The sequence below is a fragment of the Orcinus orca genome, chromosome 10 (assembly GCF_937001465.1).
Source record: "Orcinus orca chromosome 10, mOrcOrc1.1, whole genome shotgun sequence".
Taxonomy (NCBI): domain Eukaryota; kingdom Metazoa; phylum Chordata; class Mammalia; order Artiodactyla; family Delphinidae; genus Orcinus; species Orcinus orca.
The window spans coordinates 5,912,977-5,932,343 of record NC_064568.1 but is presented as its reverse complement, the minus strand read 5'-3'; the positions used below and the strand labels follow the sequence as shown (position 1 = coordinate 5,932,343).

At 45.9% G+C, this 19,367-nt stretch overlaps 1 protein-coding gene across 12 annotated transcripts in view; it reads left to right on the top strand.

The window, feature by feature from the left end:
- Positions 1-19,367, top strand: part of ATG7 (autophagy related 7) — a 235,970-nt gene that overhangs the window by 22,319 nt on the left and 194,284 nt on the right. For 10 of the 12 annotated variants that reach the window (XM_049715542.1, XM_033437376.2, XM_033437372.2 and 7 more), the window contains exons 4-7: positions 1,885-2,002; positions 3,857-3,934; positions 7,294-7,410; positions 8,688-8,837. In XM_049715542.1, coding sequence (XP_049571499.1) covers positions 1,885-2,002; positions 3,857-3,934; positions 7,294-7,410; positions 8,688-8,837 — 463 coding nt within the window. The remainder of the gene's footprint in view (positions 1-1,884; positions 2,003-3,856; positions 3,935-7,293; positions 7,411-8,687; positions 8,838-19,367) is intronic. The other 2 variants (XM_049715541.1, XM_049715543.1) reach the window with 2 other exon arrangements.

The window sequence follows — 19,367 nt, the reverse complement described above, 5'->3', positions numbered from 1 at the left end:
AAAAATGCTTCTCCTTTGAATCTCAGCTTGTCCTCGGTAATTAACTCGCACGAGGACTCGTGTCCTGGGAGTGTCGCCGTCCTGGCAGCTGCTTGCATTCTTATGATTTAGTTTCCTCTGCTCTCAGAGCAAGGCTTTGGCCTGGATTCGCACACCCGGGACATCTGGACTCTAGGAGGGAGGGAACCAGATTCAATCAGAGCATCCTTCCCTCTGTTTCAGCAGTCATTTCATAAAGCCACGTCTGAATGTGGAAGGCCTGGTTTACCACCTGCTCTGCTTCCTTCTTTTTCCCTCTAGGCTTAATCTTGTCCCTTTGTGATTTCTTTTTCTCCTCAAGACTACCCTTGATGTCCTTATCTCACCTGGATGAAGAATATTCTTCTATTGGAGTAGAGTGGTGACAAACAGCCTGTGATCCGCTGGCTCATCAGCTCCCGAAGGAAGGCTCTGGCCTTTGGAAGTTACTTCTCTCCCAGGACCTAGCATTTGGTGGAACCTCCACACCTGTTGCACCCCTCCACACCTGTTATAGGTTTAGATCTCTCCTTGCAGCACTCCCCACCTCCCAAACCAATTTTACTCAGACTCCAAAGGAAGAAACGCTGGGTCTTTTAAACCATACAGCTACCATCAGTGTAATCAGTAAAAATGCATCCTCTCTGCAGTAGTTGTGACCACAGTAGTCAACTACTAATGAAATGAGCACTGTTTTCATTTAGCATCTGTAACCTCTGAAACACAAGTTAATCATTTTAGAGATGAGACCAGGTTTTTCCCCATCTGAGTTTGTGTTCAGTATCATCTCATCCTTCTCCTCCCCTGACCTTGATTACTCTGAAGCCTTCGGTGACAGTGCAGAATGTGACACACATGTGGCACAACATGGCCACACAGGTGGCCCAGGTGCAGCGTGTCTCATCGCATTGTTTGGCTCCGATGCCCATGGGGCCATGCCCTGTAGCAGCTCCATGCACAGCCTGTTTGTGGCAGGAGAGGGCATGGGGTAGGCAGAGGAGGGAGGCGTGCCCCTGCCCTCAAGGAGCTTACTGTCCTCAGGGTGGGTGTGTGAATGTTAGTCTTGAAAACACTCTAAAATAAATTATGCTCGTTACCAGAGAAAGGCAGGATGGATGGCTTCCTGGAAGAGGAGGGTTTGCAGCAGGGCGTTGACGCCTGGGAGTGCTTGAGTGGGGAGTGGGCAACACAGTACCTTAGAGTCAACCAGTTCTGATTTGAGGCCCCAGCTCTGCCTATTATGTGACCTTAAGCAAGTTACTTAAACCTGAAGTCAGAGAACAAACTCTTGTGAGAACTGAAACCTTGTATAGTTCTTGGCACAGTAGAAGCTCCATAAATCATGTTTCGCTTTCAGGTGAGAGATGGGAAAGAATTTTTTAAAATGGGAAAATAGCTTATATTTGGGGGCAGTGGAAGAAGAGCATGCCGAGGGATTAGGGGAAGGGGAATATAGAGGCTTTGGGGGGGCTATAGTGCCTGTTTTTACCTCTTAAGCAATGATATTCATCTTTTTCTTTTTTGCGGTACACGGGCCTCTCACTGCTGTGGCCTCTCCCGTTGTGGAGCACAGGCTCCGGACGCGCAGGCTCAGCGGCCATGGCTCACGGGCCCAGCCGCTCCGTGGCATGTGGGATCCTCCCGGACCGGGGCACGAACCCGTGTCCCCTGCATCGGCAGGCGGACTCCCAGCCACTGCGCCACCAGAGAAGCCCGATATTCATCTTTTTCCAAAGAAATATGAATCAGTCTTCTCTTTGCCCTGCAGAGCACTGTCCTTGTCTCCCATTGTAGTCTGGTTTGTTTGTCAGTCCCTGGCTCTCTGAGTCCCAGCTGTGCCTGTTAACCATGTTTCTCTGTATCCAGGAATGCTCCCACACCAGCCCACTGCTGCCCGGCGGTTGGAACGCTGTATAACACCAACACACTCGAGGCTTTCAAGGCTGCAGATAAGAAGCTACTTCTGGAACAAGCAGCAAACGAGGTTAGCTGGGAAACATAAGGTACCTGTCATATTTTCCATGGTCCTACAGGCACGATGCCTCTGATCCTGAGGTGCATGAGTCTGTTATAGAAGCTAGTATATAGCCAGTGTTCAAGCGTAACTGTGGGCTTCTGCGTTGACGGGAAGGTCAGGGGGGAGGCAGCGAGGCTCTCGCCTGGGGCTAGGCTGGAAGGTCAGTGCAGGGCAGGGTGTGAAGGCTCTGCTGCTGATCTCTAGTTAGCATTTTGCAGCAGCTTGACCTCTCTCTGTGAGCTCTGTTCGTGTGTCTGAATGCATTTGGGTTCTCTGTTCTTCACGCCCCTTGAAGAGGCTTTCTGGTTCTGAGCACTGCAACGCTGCCATAACTGATCATGCAGTCTCTGCAGGGTCCTCAGGGCGGAACCTAAATGGCTCCATCTCATTTACGAGGCTCCCTGTGGCCTGGCCTCTGAGGCCCTGCGGCCTTTCTGTCCTGTCACTCTTGCCCTCGCTGTCTTTGATCCAGTCATAGCAAATCACTTAGAATTCCTTCCTTCACCACTTTTTGTTCTCTCCTCTCTCCTTGGGACATGATGTTCTCTCTGCCTGGAATGTCTTTCTTTTACTTCTTCACATCTGAGTTAGTGTGAGGAATGCATGAGGGGCAGTTTATCCCAGCCCCTCTAACACCCACTTAGTCGATGGTCTTCACACTAGTCTTAGAAAAGAGTCTGATTTATGTGAGGGTCGTGGTCAGAGAGGGAAGTCTCCTGCCTTTGGCCTGAGGAGGGAGTCCTTCCCGTCCCCTGGGATGGGTGACCATGGTTGATTGACTTGGCCTGCGGCTCGACTGCTCCTGGGCTCCTGCTTTGGCTGCACATGTCAAAGGCCGACTCCAAAGAGGTGGGTCAGGTCTTAGGCCATCATCGAAAAAAGCACGTTGCTCCCCACAGGAATCCTATCCTCATCCCTCATCCGAGGCTCAGCCTCCCGCAACCCCCAGCAGTTCCTGCCCCACCCTGGTTTTTCAGAAGCGGGGCCTCCTCTCCTGTGGTCCAGCTCCTCCAAGGTTATTATTTCAATAGCAGGAACTTCTCTTTCCTTGTTTCCCTCTTCCACTCACATGTGGGCAATGGCTCTTATTGACACAACTGTTTGTCTTGCTTAGTGACACAAAGTTTAGCAACTAGTCTTCACTACTAAAACATCTTGCAATCAGCAGCCGCTGACCAGGACCAGCTTCTGCTTCCAGTCACGGTCCGTGCTGAGTATCCATACTCTTGATTTTTTTTCTTCTTCAGGGCAAGATAATCCCAAATAAGACTTTTAAGAAATCCCCGTACATAGTTCAGATCACTGCCTCCGGAGCACCTCCCTGGCTCCTTTCCCTCCCGTGTCCTTAGCTGAGGTCAGGGCTCCTCCCAGGAACTGTCCCCCCTCCTGTGAGGGCACCTGCTGCCTAGTGGTGTACAGACATTGACACCTGGCTCTCTCACAGCCTGTTAGCTTCTTGAGGGTGGGGACTGTGTCTCCTATTTCTGTAGCCCCGATGTGCTTGCTCTGTAGTTGAGAAAAATAAGTAAATATTTGTTGAAGGAAGTAACGAAGCCGTAAACAGGCTGGTTGCCTCCTCTGATGCTGAGCCCCACTGAGAGGAGGCTTCTGGGTTCTCTGACTTTCCTCAGTCTCTGCAGGGAGTGGGGCTGGGGGAGAGGCAGTGTGAAGGGGGCAGAGTGAGTGGTGACGCACGTCACTGCCCATGATGAGTGGTGCTGGGCCTGCGGGCAGGAAGGGCTTGCTGCTGGGCAGCTCCACGTGTGTCTGGGAGGGAGGAGGCCCTGGCACCTGCCTTGATGCTTTTCCTTCTTCTGGCAGATCTGGGAATCCATCAGATCGGGGGCTGCTCTTGACAACCCTGTCCTCCTCAACAAGTTCCTCCTCTTGACATTTGCGGTAAGTCCACGGACTCGGCTGCATCTAGACTGCTGACTGCCCTGGCCAAGCCCAGTGCGCCAGTGGGTCAGTCTGCTCTCTTCTCCTTGAAGCTTTTCCCTTGTGTTAGTCAAGTCATGGCTGTTAAAGAAATGCTCTGTTAGTGGCCGGATGGTGCTGGCCCTTACCACTGATGCAAAATTAATTCATTCTTACCGATTGTACTGGTGGTTGTTGCCTGACTCTCGTCATTTAGGATGTGACAGAGTCGGGTTCCAGACCACAGTTCATCATTGCTAATGGCTTTGTTAAGTTCAGCGCTGCAGAGCTCAGTTGCTGGGTCCATCGACACGAGGAACAGGTAACGACTGAGGGATCTTAGCCATCCCCAGGTGGCTTCTAGATGAGAGGGGATCACCCTACATAGCTTGTCCACACAACTGTGTTTTTTTAAGAAAGAAAAATATTTTTTGCAAGTGAAACCTAATTAAAGTGAACCTTAAGGGCAGCCTTGAAGAGGAGAAAAAAATCACATTAGGGTAATATCTGCTGCCTAGGGAAGCAGGGAAAGGATCTGGTCGTGGTGATGGGGAAAGTGGGAGGAAGGTAAGGGCCGATTGTAGAAGTACCAGCTACATGCACACGTGCACACACGTGTGTGTGTATATACATATATATGCATACATGTGTGTATCCATATATCTACATATAAAACTAATTTATCCTTTATAATTATGTTGACAATATAATATTCTGTGAAGTGTATGTTCTTTAGACTCGGGTATGTCTAGGTTGTTGTCAGTCTTCACTATTATAAAAAAATGTTACAGTGAACAACGTCGGCCACGCTGATTTTCTTTTCCTCTTTATTTCTTTATAATACATTTTTTGGGGTGGGCATGTAAACGTACTGGTGTTGACACGTATTAAGTGTGTCGGCTGTTTCACCCCAGGTTCATCCGTTTCGGGTATTAACCCTCTTCCCTACATTTTTCTTCCTTTTTTCGTTTGCCAGTTACAGGTCTTGCCTTCTTCGTCCCCCACGAACTAGTCCTCCATTTCTAACTCATGCTGCCTCTCTGATGTACCGCCCAAGGCAAAGGAGAGAGAGACAGGGTCCACACTGGAAGCGATACCCCGGGGGGCCATCTACAAGGAGCACATTTTCCAACAAGTTAAAATGCTTTCTGTGTGATAGTGGTGAGATAGAAAAAGGTTCAGATTCTTCAGGGGATTACTAGGCCCAATTTGGCATTAATAATTTGTAAATTTGAGTAATTTTGTAAGCTCAGTACTAGGATAAATATAAGCAGTGCTAATTAAAGACTTTGGTTTTCTTACTTTAACATCAATACACTTTCTGTACCAAGAATTCTAGTTAGTATAATCTAATTGACAATTTGCATTTAACTGAGAAAATAGTCTTAGCTCCCACTTAAAGTTTTAAGGCATTTCCCAGAGTCATTATGTGCATTGGCCCTGTTGCCCTTTCTACTGAGCATTCTTAGCCTGACTTTAAAAAAATTAAAAGTCTCTGTCTTAAAAAATCATCAGACACAAAGGGCTTTATGTTTAATGTAATCTAGATCCTTTGTATCCCCAAATAATTCTAAGAAATCCAAGCCTTTTGACTTCTGAAGATGACTTGATGAAGCTTCTTAGAAACTGTGAAGTCCTTCATCTTGAATTGTTTAACCTTTTACTAAAGATCAATTATGACAAATCATTTAAATACAAAGAAGAGAGAATAATCTCTGGAGGTGTTTTCTGCTTTCCTGTCTACTCTTTTTAGGACTCAAAGGTACAGACACTTTATTAATTTCAGGTTTTCAGTTTGCTTTGCTGTTGTTAAAGGGAATTTGTTCTTAGTTGATCAATTAGTGGGCAGAATTAAAGACTGTGGAAACTATAATTACTAGACTTTTTCATCTGGACACACGTTTATGTGTAAGTTTATATTTAAAAAGTCATCTAGTATGACTCCATTTACTAGAAAAGCCCAGAACAGGCAAATCCATAGAGACAGAAAACAGACTAGGAGTTTCCAGGGGATGAGAGTGAGGTGAATGAAGAGTTTTCTATGAATGGTATTTCTAACTAATAAACCAATGGGGAGCTTCTGCTGTTGGGGTTTCTTTTTGGGGTGATGAATATGTTCCGAAATTGGTGGGGATAGTGATACAACCTTGTCACTGTAGTAGAAAACCACTCGTACTCTTTAACGTGGCGACTTTCATGGTACGTGAATTATATCTCAATGAAAAGTCTTCAGCCAGCCATCCCCTCTTTATTCTTAGCAAGATTCGAGAGGAAATATTAAGTAGCCAAATAAACTGCATAGTGGTCAGTGGTAACGGACTGGCGGGGAAGCTGTCAGATACCCACATAACCATGGGGTCCTCCCATGTGAGTGACTCAGGCCACACCTGGTGTAGGAATTCAGAGGCGAGAGCGTTTGACCTGAGTGGGAATGGCATCTAGAACAGCCTCACAGGTCACTGCCCCTTCATCACCTCCCCTGGTCAGGGGGCAGCCACATACACCCCTGAAGATGTGACCTCTTATATCATCGATGCTCCTTAGCTTGTAGAAGCTCTCCTGTGACTCATACAGCTGATCATGTACTTACTTTATCTCTGCTCCCTGCAGAGACTGAGCTGTCCGAGGGCTGGACTGGGTTTTATTCATCTTCTTATTGTCAGAGTGTCTGACATTTTGCCTTGTACACAGCAAGTGCTTAGTCGTTGACTTGAATTTCACCAACATGGCGTTTCTGAAAACGGCATTATATTATCTAAGGCATATATAGTTAGGAATAGAACATTTTAATAACTTTAATAGCATGCTTAGTTCATTCAGTTGTGAAAAGAGTGGTAACTGTTTGGAGGTCGTACCTCCACAGATGGTGTATGTGTGGAACCATGGACAGGAGCCTAAGTATTGGAAGTAGAATTCTGCTCTCCTCTCTGCCTCTTAGTATCTTTGTTTTGTTCAAGCTTTTTCACCCCTCTGTAAGCTTCAGTTTCCTGTCTATAAAATGGGACAATAACGGTTACCTCCCAGGGTGATTTTGTGTATTAAACAATGATGCCGACAATGTCAATTACTTACTGAATACTTCCTGTTAGCAAGTGGCCTATAAAATATATTATGTGTATCATGATATATTAGTGTGTGGTGTGTGGGAATATTTTGGGTGAACACAGAGTTTCCATATCCTATCATGAGTTCTGCTGGAGATGAGAATTTCTGACAAGCTGGTTGTATCTTGCGTGCGTTAAAAGTTTTCTGTCTTACGTAGCTACTGGGAAGTTAAATTAATAGGTGCATTTCAGTTTAACCATTGGCGCTGTTCTGATACGTTATATTGCTTCTTCTAGGATCTAAAGAAGTACCACTTCTACTATTGGTTTTGCTCCCCCGCTCTCTGCCTTCCAGAGAGTATACCCCTCATTCGGGGGCCAGTGGGCTTGGATCAAAGGTTCTCACCAGCACAGGTATCAACAAATAAAATGCGGGTAAAACTGGGTTTAACGTGCATGAATAGTTTATCTAGCTCATTCTAAAGACACGCTGGCACTCATCTGGCTGAAGAGGTGGTTCCTGTGGAATCCTCCAGAGCTGGTACTGGAAGCAGACTTACCTGCACAGTGTCTGTAAGCGCATTTTGAAGAGTGAGCAGCGCTCCTCCAGGTTCTCAGCAACATTGGTTGAAATGCTAAAAGCAGTAGGGAGGCATTACAGAAACATTTTGAAAGACTGCAGGAATTTGCCAAAGTGTGGTCTCCACTCTCAGTATGGGGATCATGAGGCAATATACTTTGGGGAGAGAGTCTTTGAAACCAAATAGAAGATCTCCTTCCTTTGCGCCAAGTTGCAGAGCTTCTACATTAAGAACAGTACATGCAGAGCTAGTCTTTGCAGTTGAAGAAAGATAATAAGGTCATTAGAGATGGTTTCCAGAAGAGCAATGAAAATAATCAGGTTGGTAGAACACAGACCCTCACCCCCCAAATTCTGATCGTTGTTGAGGCAAAGATGGAGTGGCAAGGTGACTTGAATTCATGAAGCGCGACATTTGCTGAAACCCTGAATTCCGAAGCCAGGGAGCAGCCCTTATTAATTAAAAATAATAGTAAGCTCAGTTACTAAGACAAGTCAGAGGTTATGGTTTTGTGGAATTAATTTTCTAAGGAGAAATGTAAGTGGGAGAAAAAGAGTATTCCTAGGGATTGACTGGTGATGGGTTTGAGGTTTCTTTTAATGGGGACAAAAATGTTCTCAAGTTATTGGGGTGATGGTTGCAAATTCCTGTGAACATGCTAAAAACAACATTGAATTGTGCACTGTGAATGAGTCAGTTGTATTGTAAGTGAAGTAAGTATGTGTCAATAAAGCTGTTAAAAATTATAGAAAGGGTCAAGGAAAAATTCATCTGTGGTAGATTCATGCTTGGCTGTCACAGGAGAGATAACGTTCGGCTACCTCTCTAAACCTTTGTGGTGACAACTTAGGGAACCGGGAGCCATCCTGCTGTCCCATACAATGTCCCTTTGTGCCCCTGTCTGAGGCACTTCACCATGAACGTGGAAAGCATCATATAAAAGTGAGGTGGTACGATTTGGGGCACTCTTACGTTTGTTTGCTGCAAAAGTGTGATCAGTCATTTACAGTCTTCTGGCTTGAAAGTAATACCTTTTATTTTATGTTAATTTTTAGCTCAGAACTAGATGTATAATTGTCTAGAGAATAACTCAGTGTTTCCTGTTTTCAGATTCAAGCCCTTGAACGAGCATATGATGATCTTTGTCAAACAGAAGGAGTCCCAGCACTGCCTTACTTCTTAATCAAGTATGATGAGACCATGGTGCTGGTTTCCTTGCTTAAACACTACAGTGATTTCTTCCAAGGTCAGAGGACCAAGGTCAGAGAAACTTTGAGTATCATTTTATTATCCGTTAAGAAAATCTGATGTTCATGTTATGATAGACCACTGCAAAATTTGTACTCGTTTAGGTTTCTTAAGCCCTACAAAGAACGTTTCAGAACATTTCTTTATCTTTACCCTCTTCCACCCCTGCAGTTCCCAAATCAGCTCCTCCGCCAGATTTTCTTAGCTCTGTGACACCTCAGAGTAATTTTGGATTCCTCGCTTCCTCTTAGTGGTAAAGTTATTTCCGTTTTTCTTCCTGATACATTTTGTATCTATATTTTCATTTATTGCCAGAGCTACCATGCTAGTTCAGGTCCCGGTCCTCTCACTGCTGGACAGTGAGAGTCTCTTGCTTCCCCGTGGGAAGGATCTCCCTCAGACCCCTCACGTTCCCTGTGTCGTTCACGGATCAAGAGTCCACGGTGTCTTCCTTCTGCCTCCAAACCACCTTGCCTGCCTCATCTTCCACTGTTTTCCTCACAAACCATTGCTCCAGCTAAGATTCGCTGTTTTCCACCAGACATGCCCCCTGAGCAAATACACCTAGAACTTTTCCTCCATCTCTCTTTGTCCTCGTGTTGTTATCATCTTCCTGAAAGAGGTCCTGCCTGTGTGGATTCTAAGAAACTCTCTCCCCTTGCTGAAACCCTGCCTCCACGGTGAGGCCTTCTCATGGTGTGGCAGGTGTGACCTGTCCTCTCTGACCTCACTGCCCTTGCCCCCCGACCTCCCCCTTGCCTGCTCCACTCACTCGCTTGCATACAGTGCCTTTTGTGCTGTTAGGCTGTAGGCTCTCAGAGGGCAAGGACCAAGTCTGACGTATCCGTGTCAGCATGGTGGCCAGCCCTTGTCCCAGGCCCTGAATACAATTCTTTTGAATGAGGGAAAGAGTACTGTGTCTTTTCGATGTGATGAGATACATAGTAAGGTGTCTTAGCTGTATCAGACACTGAAAGTTAAAAATAAAAAAATTCGTGATGAGTATTATGCAGTTTTGAAATTAAGTGGGAGAATTTCAGTCGCTGTGTAGATGTATCAGAGCTGAGAAGAGACAGGCCTCTCCCTGGCGCCCTGACTCTTAGCCTGAACTTCAGATACCTTTTTGTAAGTACACTTTTTTTCTCAAACACATTAGCGTTTTGTTTTTCAGAGGGAGCCCTATTTAAATTGATGACTGAGGACTGGATTTTTATTAAAATTCTCCCCCCCACCACCACCCCAGGCATGTTCATGGAACAGTAGCTAAATTAGTAGCCGCGAGACCAACCATTGATGATTTGAAGCCCAGTCGAAGGCGAGGCCGTGTTGTGACGGCAGGCAGGGCGAAACGGCCTGGGTGTCAAAGCAGCTGGATTTCACATTGTGTGTGGTGAATGCGTGGTCCTCCCCAGAGGGCAGCTCTACTGAAATAACAGTTTGCAGAGCACGTGACAGTTTAAAAGGGGCTTTCATGTACTGGATCACGTAATAACTTGGTGAAATAGGTATTCTCAGTATCTGCATTTTCTGTTTGACAAAAATGAGACTCAGAGTCACACGGCCGAATTGTCTCATTCCAAAGCCTTTGTACTTTCTTCCATTCCATTCTCATGTCACTGGGGGAGAGACGGTCCCTGCTTGACATTAGGAATCAAATAAGCCTGGCTTTGATACCCAGCATTGCCACCTAGTAGCTCCGTGAACTTGGTGATTTTGCACACCCTTTCTTCACCTGGGTCTACCTGTTCTGTGGTGCTAATCCTACCTCCTACGCGGCTGCTGAAGGTGAAACGTGATGATGTGGATAAAATGCCCAGCATAACAGCAGGTGCTCACTTTCTTTCTTTCTCAGCAGCAGCCAGTTTTTTTTTGTTGTTGTTGTTGTTGTTTTTGCGGTACGCGGGCCTCTCACTGTTGTGGCCTCTCCCGTTGCGGAGCACAGGCTCTGGATGCGCAGGCTCAGCAGCCATGGCTCACGGGCCCAGCCGCTCCGCGGCACGTGGGATCCTCCCGGACCGGTGCATGAACCCGTGTCCCCTGCATCGGCAGGCGGACTCTCAACCACTGCGCCACCAGGGAAGCCCTGTCAGCAGCAGCCAGTTTTTAACGACTGGACGACTCTCTGGAGTCTCCGTTGAAGCGGTCTTGGCGTGTTCGCCAGGGCCCCGACCTGGAGGCCAGCCACTGGCCAACACAGACACAGATCCTTCGCTTGGCTAAGGTTGATCTCAGGAAAGCCTGGCATGGCTCAGCGCATATACCGAGCACCTCCTATGAGCCAGAAATTATGAAATATGATTATACCTGTTCTTGCCTTCTAGGGGGAGATGAGACATTGACTTGTGGAAAGTTAACTAGAAACTCAAGTCACGGAAGAGAAGTGCCAACGAAATAATACGGATGATACTTTTGGTTGTTTATCTGTGCATCTGTGCCCAGTCTTGTAGACAGGATCACCAGAAGCTGTGCAGATTGGTGGGCTCTTAGGAGTTTCATGGCCTCCTGGCAGACCTCCCTTCTGTGGTCCTGAATGTCCCATCCATTCCCCACACTGCTGCCCAAACGCATTTTCTAACACAGAAATTGCATTGTGTCACTCTTCTACTTAAAACCCTTCTGTGGCTCCTGTTGACTTCAAGATAAAGTTAGAAATATTAGCATTCAATGCCTCCTCAAACCTGGCGCCTGCCTATCCCTCTAGCCTTACCTTCTGATGCTCCCCAAGATGCATCCTATGCTGTGGCTGCAACTGTGACCTCCAGACGCCCCTAATCCCCCCATCTTCCCCCCATCTTCCCACCTTCAGTCACGCCTGTCCGTTGTCCTTCCTGCACCTGGCTAATGCCTCACCCCACCCCCTTTCCGGTTCATCACCCCTGGGAAGCGCTGGCAGATTCCTTGTACTGTTTGGTATCCCTCCTCTGTGTCCTGGTAGCAGCCTCTCTCCTGGCAGTGACTGGGCTCGCGTGTAATCTTGGTTTGCTGCTTGTCTGCCTTGCCCGTATCACCGACCAGCCCGTGAGCAGTGTTAGCACAGAGACCGTGTTATACCCCACAGCACATCCTCTGCATTTAGTGTAATGCCAGACACTTAATGGGCACGTGATGTGTGCATGTAGAGAGGAGAGAGTTCCTTGTGGACAGGCAGGATCACTTGTGGACTTGAGCAGAGCCCTGAAGAAATGATTTCTGTGAAACCTACGTATCACTTCACTTGAGGTCACTCCGGCCTTTATGGCATGGATCTTGTTCACTTGCTTTCACATAATTCCAGTTGCTCTTTCGTGTTCCTTGAGTCATGAAGTTTCTTTGAGATTTTTTATCCTGTATTTCCACAGATAGGCATTGTTTTCAGTGTGAGCCCCTGCAGTTGTGCTCTGGCTTCATATATTATTTCCTGCCTCCTCTTACCAGGACTTTGACTCCCGAGAAGCCACTGTTCCTCTGTGAGCCCTGCTGTCCTCACGGAAAGCTGGAGAACTGTTGGAATCCCTCCAGGTTTCTCTCTTTTCAGTTTGTTTTCTCTTCTGGGGGAGTCTGGTGCCCACGACCCTAGTGACCACATTCTCCAGCCTGAACCTCCTCTGGACCCCCAGACTGCAGTATCCAGCCCCCTGCTGCCTTCTCCAGCTCCTCGAATTCAGTATCTCCAAGCTGAATTCATGATCTTCGCCCAAGTCTGGCCCTCTTCTGGGCATCGCTGTCTTGATGACACCGTCATCCGTCCAGTTCCGAGAGCCAGAAATCTGGGCAGCTTGCTAGACACCTCTCCGTTTTTACCACCTCCGTGTCCCATAGATTTCGTGTCCTAAACTTCTGTCGGTCTGCCGCCTTTGCGTTTCTTCTGCCACCACCCCGATCTGAGCTTCATGGTCTTTTGTCTGCTTTCCTGCAGGTCCTCCTAATGGGGCTCCTTGTGCTGCTTAGGCCTCCCCCCAGTCCATCCCCATATCACCCCAGGCAGTCCTCTGAAGAGCAAATCTGATCATGTCACTCTGAGATTGAAGCATAGCAATGCCTTCTCTCCCGTGCTCTAAGAATAGACACCTCATTCCTTCCCGTGGCGTACAGGACTCTGCGTGGCCTGGCCCCTGTGTGGATCCAGCCCCAAGTCCTTCTGTGCTCCCCTCAGAGGTGCTGGGTGCCCTCCTGCTGCAGGGCTTTTGCACGTGCCTTTTGCCCAGAACTCCTGTCTCCTTTCTCTTCTGCCTCTTCTCTCCCCACCTCCACACCTCCCCTTTGCCCAGTGAAGTGTTCACTCTTTCTTCAGATTGAAACTTACTCATGATTCCTTGGGGAATCCCTCCCTGACCACTGTAAAGAGGTTTATGCTGCCCATGATGGGTTCTCATAGTGCTGTGTGGCTCCTCTTTGTAATATTTAGCACAATGGTATTGTACATTTTCTTGAGTGGCCTTTGATCTTCTTCTCCCATGTCAGCGTAAGCTCCATGAGGGCAGGTATCCTGTCTGATTTTTCACCATTGCATCTACAGCCCATGGTATCATGTCTGGTGTGTAAATACAAAGGGGGACTGAGGGCGTGAGTGTATGAGTTGTGAGGGTTGGAGCTCACATATGTGAAATACCTGGGTCAGTGCCCCTTACATAGGAGGCCTTCACAAGCGGTAGGTTACTCCTAATAGGGCTCATTATAAGTGTTCTGTTTCATATGGTCTTCTGATTCAGGCTGTGTTGCTTATGAAGGCGTTTCCAAATTGTCTGTGCACCTAAAGTCAATATGTAGCATGAATCGTAGACGTGCTTGGTGGTCTGACAGGAGACAGAGTATGGGAGAGGTGTGTGATCTGCTGTGGGTAATTTAGAGCAGTAATTCTTAATTTGAGGAAGGGATGATGGTCAAACGTATAACCTCTGAGAATTTGGTGGAAGCAATCATCCTTGCCCACCAAAAAATAAGCATCTAATATCTAACGTCAGGGGATCCACAGAACACTGAAACGCATTCCTGGATCCTCTCTGGGTCCCTGACTTAGAGAAACATGAAGGGAAGGACAGGAGCTAGCCTGCCCTGGTGGGGAGAGAAGGCTGTGGGATTGCTGAGATCTGGAGGTGGGTGGCCCATCTCTGTTCCCAGCCAGAGCTGGGACCTTTGCATCTGGAGGCACTGCCTGTTCAGGTCCGGAGCCCCAGCTCGCTGGGAGGGAGCGGGTGCCTGTCCCTGAAGAGGGCGCACTGTCCACTCAGTCAGCAGCGGCTGCTGTTACCACGTTCTGAGTTCTGACTGTGTGTCCAGCACAGAGCTGGTCACTCACACGTGGTATCAGTAACCCTTCCAACACCGTGCAGAGTGAGTAGTATCGTTCTCATTTTACAGGTGAGGAGAATGGAAATGAGGCTGGGGAATGGCGGCCCCTTCACATGTGAATTATCTTACCTCCTATAGTCAGAATGCTTCCCACAGTGGGAAAAAGAGCATCCACGTTTTTCTCAGTAGCTCACAGCACGACATGACAGCAGGGAGGCCAGATGTTGGGTCCACCTGCGACCTCGTGGGCTGTGACCTCTGAGTCTCAGTTTCCTCCCCCTCTTCCTCATAAGATGGTTGTGAGAATTAAGAGATGATGGATATAAACAGGCTTTGTTAGGTTTTACTCACATGTTATAATATTTCTCATTGTATTTTCTTAGAATACATTTGTCACCTTTCATTTTCAAAGGAAAATGATTTTCTGTGGACTGACCTCCATCTCCCGCTATTCTATATAGATGGAATTTTGGGGTCCTGAGTCATGCAGCCAACTTTGCCTTTACCAAAGAGAGGCACACTTTCTTGCCTTTTTGGTTTTAACAGAAACCTGGAGAAATTAGGCATGGCCTGCCTGCAGGAGAAGCCCTTCTGGAAATTTTCAGAAGGCCTCGGAGCATCCAGGAAGGTTTGACCAGTTCACTAATGATGCTTTCTTTAAGTAAAGCTGAGTAGCAAGTGCATCTTTGGTTGGTTTCTTCTCGTTTCTTGGATGACTTAACGGTTGTTAAAGGTGATCGCTAGGGGATCGCTTAATGCCAAAGTCCTTTGACTGTTACTTGTAGTTAAAAATACCTGCTACATTATGATTCATATTTAATCATATTTATGTGTGTCTTTAGATGTATATACAGACGCATAGAAAGCTGAAGCAAAACTTTCACAAAATAATACTTTGCTAGGGGCTATGCACTCTGTTTTCTATCCTGTTCTGTCTTTTGAAATATGCTAGTTGAGACCCAGTTGAGTGATTTAGGAGTCACGAATAGCTCATCACATAGAGTCTGGACGGTGCTGTGTGCCCACTTCGAGAATACTGGCAGGTAAATGAGCTGCACTTGGTGTGGTTCCATTCATTATTTTTATGTCCAGCTGTATCTTTCTGTTTTTAAAATCTCACAAAGCTCTTCCATTAAGTTTTTGGAATTTTTTTAAGTAAACATTTTGTGTATTTCCTTCTAATCTTATGTGCATTTTTCTAAAGGCTAAGATTCTACTATATTCTGTTTTATTTTAGTATTTTAGCATAATATGAAACTCAACATTAACATCCTTTTTAATAAATTTGTATGATAATGTATTTACCAAGTTTTTGACATTTAGGTTTCTCATAATTCTTCACTTTTAGGAGCTTCTTTGTGCATGAAATCCCATACTCCCCTCCCCTTATATTTTGAATTATTTATTTCCTTAGGAAAAATTTCAGATGTGGAATTACTGGGTTAAGAGTTTGAACATTTTAAGGTTTGTAATCGGTCGTGTGCTGGTAAATGTTTGACAGCGGGCTCTTGGCGATAGGGGTACCCTGATTTTGTAGTGTCTGCTTACTTCCGTGACCTCACCTCTCCCACCGTGGCCCATTTCGGGCTCCCAGTGTGAAGTCACAGGCTGCGGAGTTGGGGAGAGATTGGACCAGTCGGCTCTCCCAAGCCTTGGGGCCCCTCCAGCACCACTGCTTGCAGTAACTGTGGCCACAAGCTGCCGACTTTTTCTCCTGCTGCATTGAATGTTCTGTACATTGCCACACATTCGATTGGCTGAAAATGGGCCTTGTTTAAGTTCTGCTTTCCCTCAAAGAAATGACTCCACTATAAGTCACGGGGCCACCGCACTGTTGCAGCAGTTCTGGTGGTTACGCTGAAACAGCCCCTGTCACTATCCCGTTGCCAATCCTCAAGGAAAGCTTGCTTGATTGAGTTTTACTTCTTTCTTCAGAGCAATTATTATTATTATTTTTTTTAAAGAAGACGTTGGGGGTAGGAGTTTATTAATTAATTAATTAATTTATTTTTGCTGTGTGGTCTTCGTTTCTGTGCGAGGGGTTTCTCTAGTTGCGGCGAGCGGGGGCCACTCTTCATCACGGTGCACAGGCCTCTCACTATCGCGGCCTCTCTTGTTGCGGAGCACAGGCTCCAGATGTGCGGCCTCAGTAGTTGTGGCTCACGGGCCTAGTTGCTCCGCGGCATGTGGGATCCTCCCAGACCAGGGCTTGAACCCGTGTCCCCTGCATTAGCAGGCAGATTCTCAACCACTGCACCACCAGGGAAGCCCCGGAGCAATTATTGAAGATTAAATGTTTGGGAAATGTTTTGTAATTTTGACAACATTAGCCTTTCATTCTAGGGCTGTAAAATCTTTGGACAAGAGCAATAAATAACAAAGGAGCAATAACTGGTCTGCTGTTAGCGGGGCTCTTTCTTCTCTTAGTGATCTCGGCATCATGGCAGCCATCTGTGACATCGCCGTGCATTAGATATCTGAACTTTTCCCCTATGCTTTTAAGACACATAATCTCCCTTGTGCATTTCCCATTATATTGAGTGTTTGGGTAGTAGACAGCCATTTGTCAGATAAGCATGTTTTTTTGCATCAATGTGGAAATTTCTCCACACACTCAAGTTGACAATTTTGCCCTCTTTTCTTTCTCATTTTGTACTTTTTCAGCAAATTGCTGGGTGGATTGCAGCCAGATCATTACTGAACAACTTCAATGAATTGTATGCCCTCAGCCAAGGAGAAAAGAGTGTTTATTTCATAAACCTTCTAAACAAAGCATTTTTTTGCAATGACATTTTGTTTCTTTCTGCTGATGTATTGTAAAAGGAAGAGATTTGCCCAAGTTCACACAATGAATTTGTGGCAAAGCCAGTTCTAGAATCCAGATCTCCTAGCCAATGGTTATTTCTGACTGCCATTTAAAAAATCTGTTTACCCATATAGTTAAACTGGCTTACCCAGCCTTGTGTGGACTAATTCCTACAATGATTGAGGTTCCGGATTTGGTTCCTAAAGCACTTGAAGATTTTGGAGTCACTTTTGAATCATCAAAGGAAAATTAAATGGTATTCAGCCTAGTGTCAAATGGATTCTGTCATTTTCCAGTCCGGATGCATACTCATGCATGCCTCATGTGGGTAGGAGAGTTACTTGAAGGCATTTTCAAGCTGACCTCCCTTTACCAGTAAGTGATAAATTTCTCTTCAGTGGTTCATTTCTTCTCTGTAGCTCATTTTAGGTCAGGTTGCTCTAAGAAATTTATTCCTGGTCTTCTCGAAAAAGATTTCTTTTTCTTATTAGCTTCCTGCCTCATTGCCTTTGTATTTAGTGTCAGAAATATGCTCATTCTTTGAAATTAGGCATCCACTTGTATCTAAGGTAACATTCTAATTTATATAATTTAAACATCACTTTGTCCCAACTCTACAATTGCAGATGGTAAAACCTAGAGCCAGAGAATATTTGATAAACTAGAACTTAGCCTCCTTTTTCTCTGCTGGTTAAGAAAAGATAACCCTGAAACTGAAGGTAGGTAACTGTGTAAGGGTGATAGACTGAACTGAACAAAGACGTGAGTGAATCTACCACAATAGAGTTTATTTATATTGTTGTTACAGTTACCATTTGTTGAGCGCTTATCTTGCTCCCAGTCTCTGTGCTAAGTGCAGGTGAGAGTTACCCTCTAGATGAGAAAATTAAGGCATAGAGAGGTGAAGTAAATTGCTGAAGGTCAAATTCGAGTAAGTGGCAGGACATTTGATAAGAGCCTCGGTTTATGGAGTCATACTTGAAAACTGAAACTCAGTGTCTCTATATGAATGGCATTTCCTGGATTCATACTATCTGGGTTCTTCCCAAATAAAACTTGAAGAGCCTTTAGACACCTGGTAAGATTGAGCCTTAATAGAGACTGTGTTGTTTTGTAAGCTATACAGGATTTTTTTTCTCTTTAATGGTCTATAAAGCTCTATAATTCTGGAGCTAGAAGGAATCCTTTGGGATAAAATTATTTTACTGCTTCACTTTACAGGTGAGGGAAGACCTTCCCCAAGGTCTTAAAATCAGTTAGCTGCAGGATTAGAACGCATGCCCGCTGGTGCTCCAGCCAGTGCTTTTTTCACTGCATCAGGCCATTCTCTTCTCTTCTCTTCTCTGCTGGATAACAGAGAGGTAAATGCCTTCGGTGAATTTTTTTAAATGTGAAGTTGAAGTAGTGATTACCTAATCATGTAGTATGCCTGGCAGATGCCCTCTGTCACAGTCGATAGAGGGGAACAAAATAAAAAGGTGCCCCACGTGGTGGCGGTGGCCAGCTGGACCAGAAGACATCCAGGGAGACAGCATTTTCATTCAGAGGGAGCGCTAGGCTAGAGGCCTCATTCTCAGAGCTCTCTTGCTTCTCATAGGAACATGTCTCTTAGACCATGCTCTCACCTTCTCACCCAGGAGAATCCCAGATGCATTCTCTTGTCATGTCTCCTTCATCAGCTCTGGTCTGCAGCAGTTCCTCAGACTTTTGTTGTTTTTAGTGACCTTGACCTTGACAGTTTTGAAGAGTACTGGTTCAGTTATTTTGGTCTAATGCCTCTTAATTTGGGTTCGTGTGATGTTTACTTATGATTAGATGGGTTATATTAGATGGGGTTATTTTTGGAAAGAATACCACTAAGGTGAAGTGCCCTTGTCATCATTATATCCAAGCTACCTGATACTCACATGGCATCCCTGATGGTGTTAAACTTGATCACTTGTTTAAGGTAGAATTTGCCAGCTTTCTCCACTGCAAACCTACTATTTTTTTCCTTTGGGAGTGAGTCACTAAGTCGAGCCCACACTCAAGGAGGAGAACGATTCAGCTCTACTCCTGGAGGGGGAGGTATCTACATATGTTGTTTGGAAATCTTCTGTAAGGAGGATTTGTCCCTTCGCCTTCGTATTTATTTATCTCACCATTTATATCAGTATGGACTCATCATTTATATCAGTTATAATCCAATACCACGTTATTTATTTTGTTGATCAGATTGTCCCAGCCTTGGCCATTGAGAGCTCTTCAGGTGTCTCGGGTGCCCACTTGACATGCCCCCGTCCTTCTGCTTATTGAGCACTTCCTTACTTTCTGCTGTGGAAGGTGCTTCAGGCTCATCTTGTATTTTCCTTGCTGCAGCCCTAGAATTAGCCACGTAGCCATGGAGCCCTGATTCCTTTTGCGGGAGAATGGTATTTAGAAATCAAGATCTCATTGTCTTTTGAGAGGAAGGAGACAGAAAAAGTGAA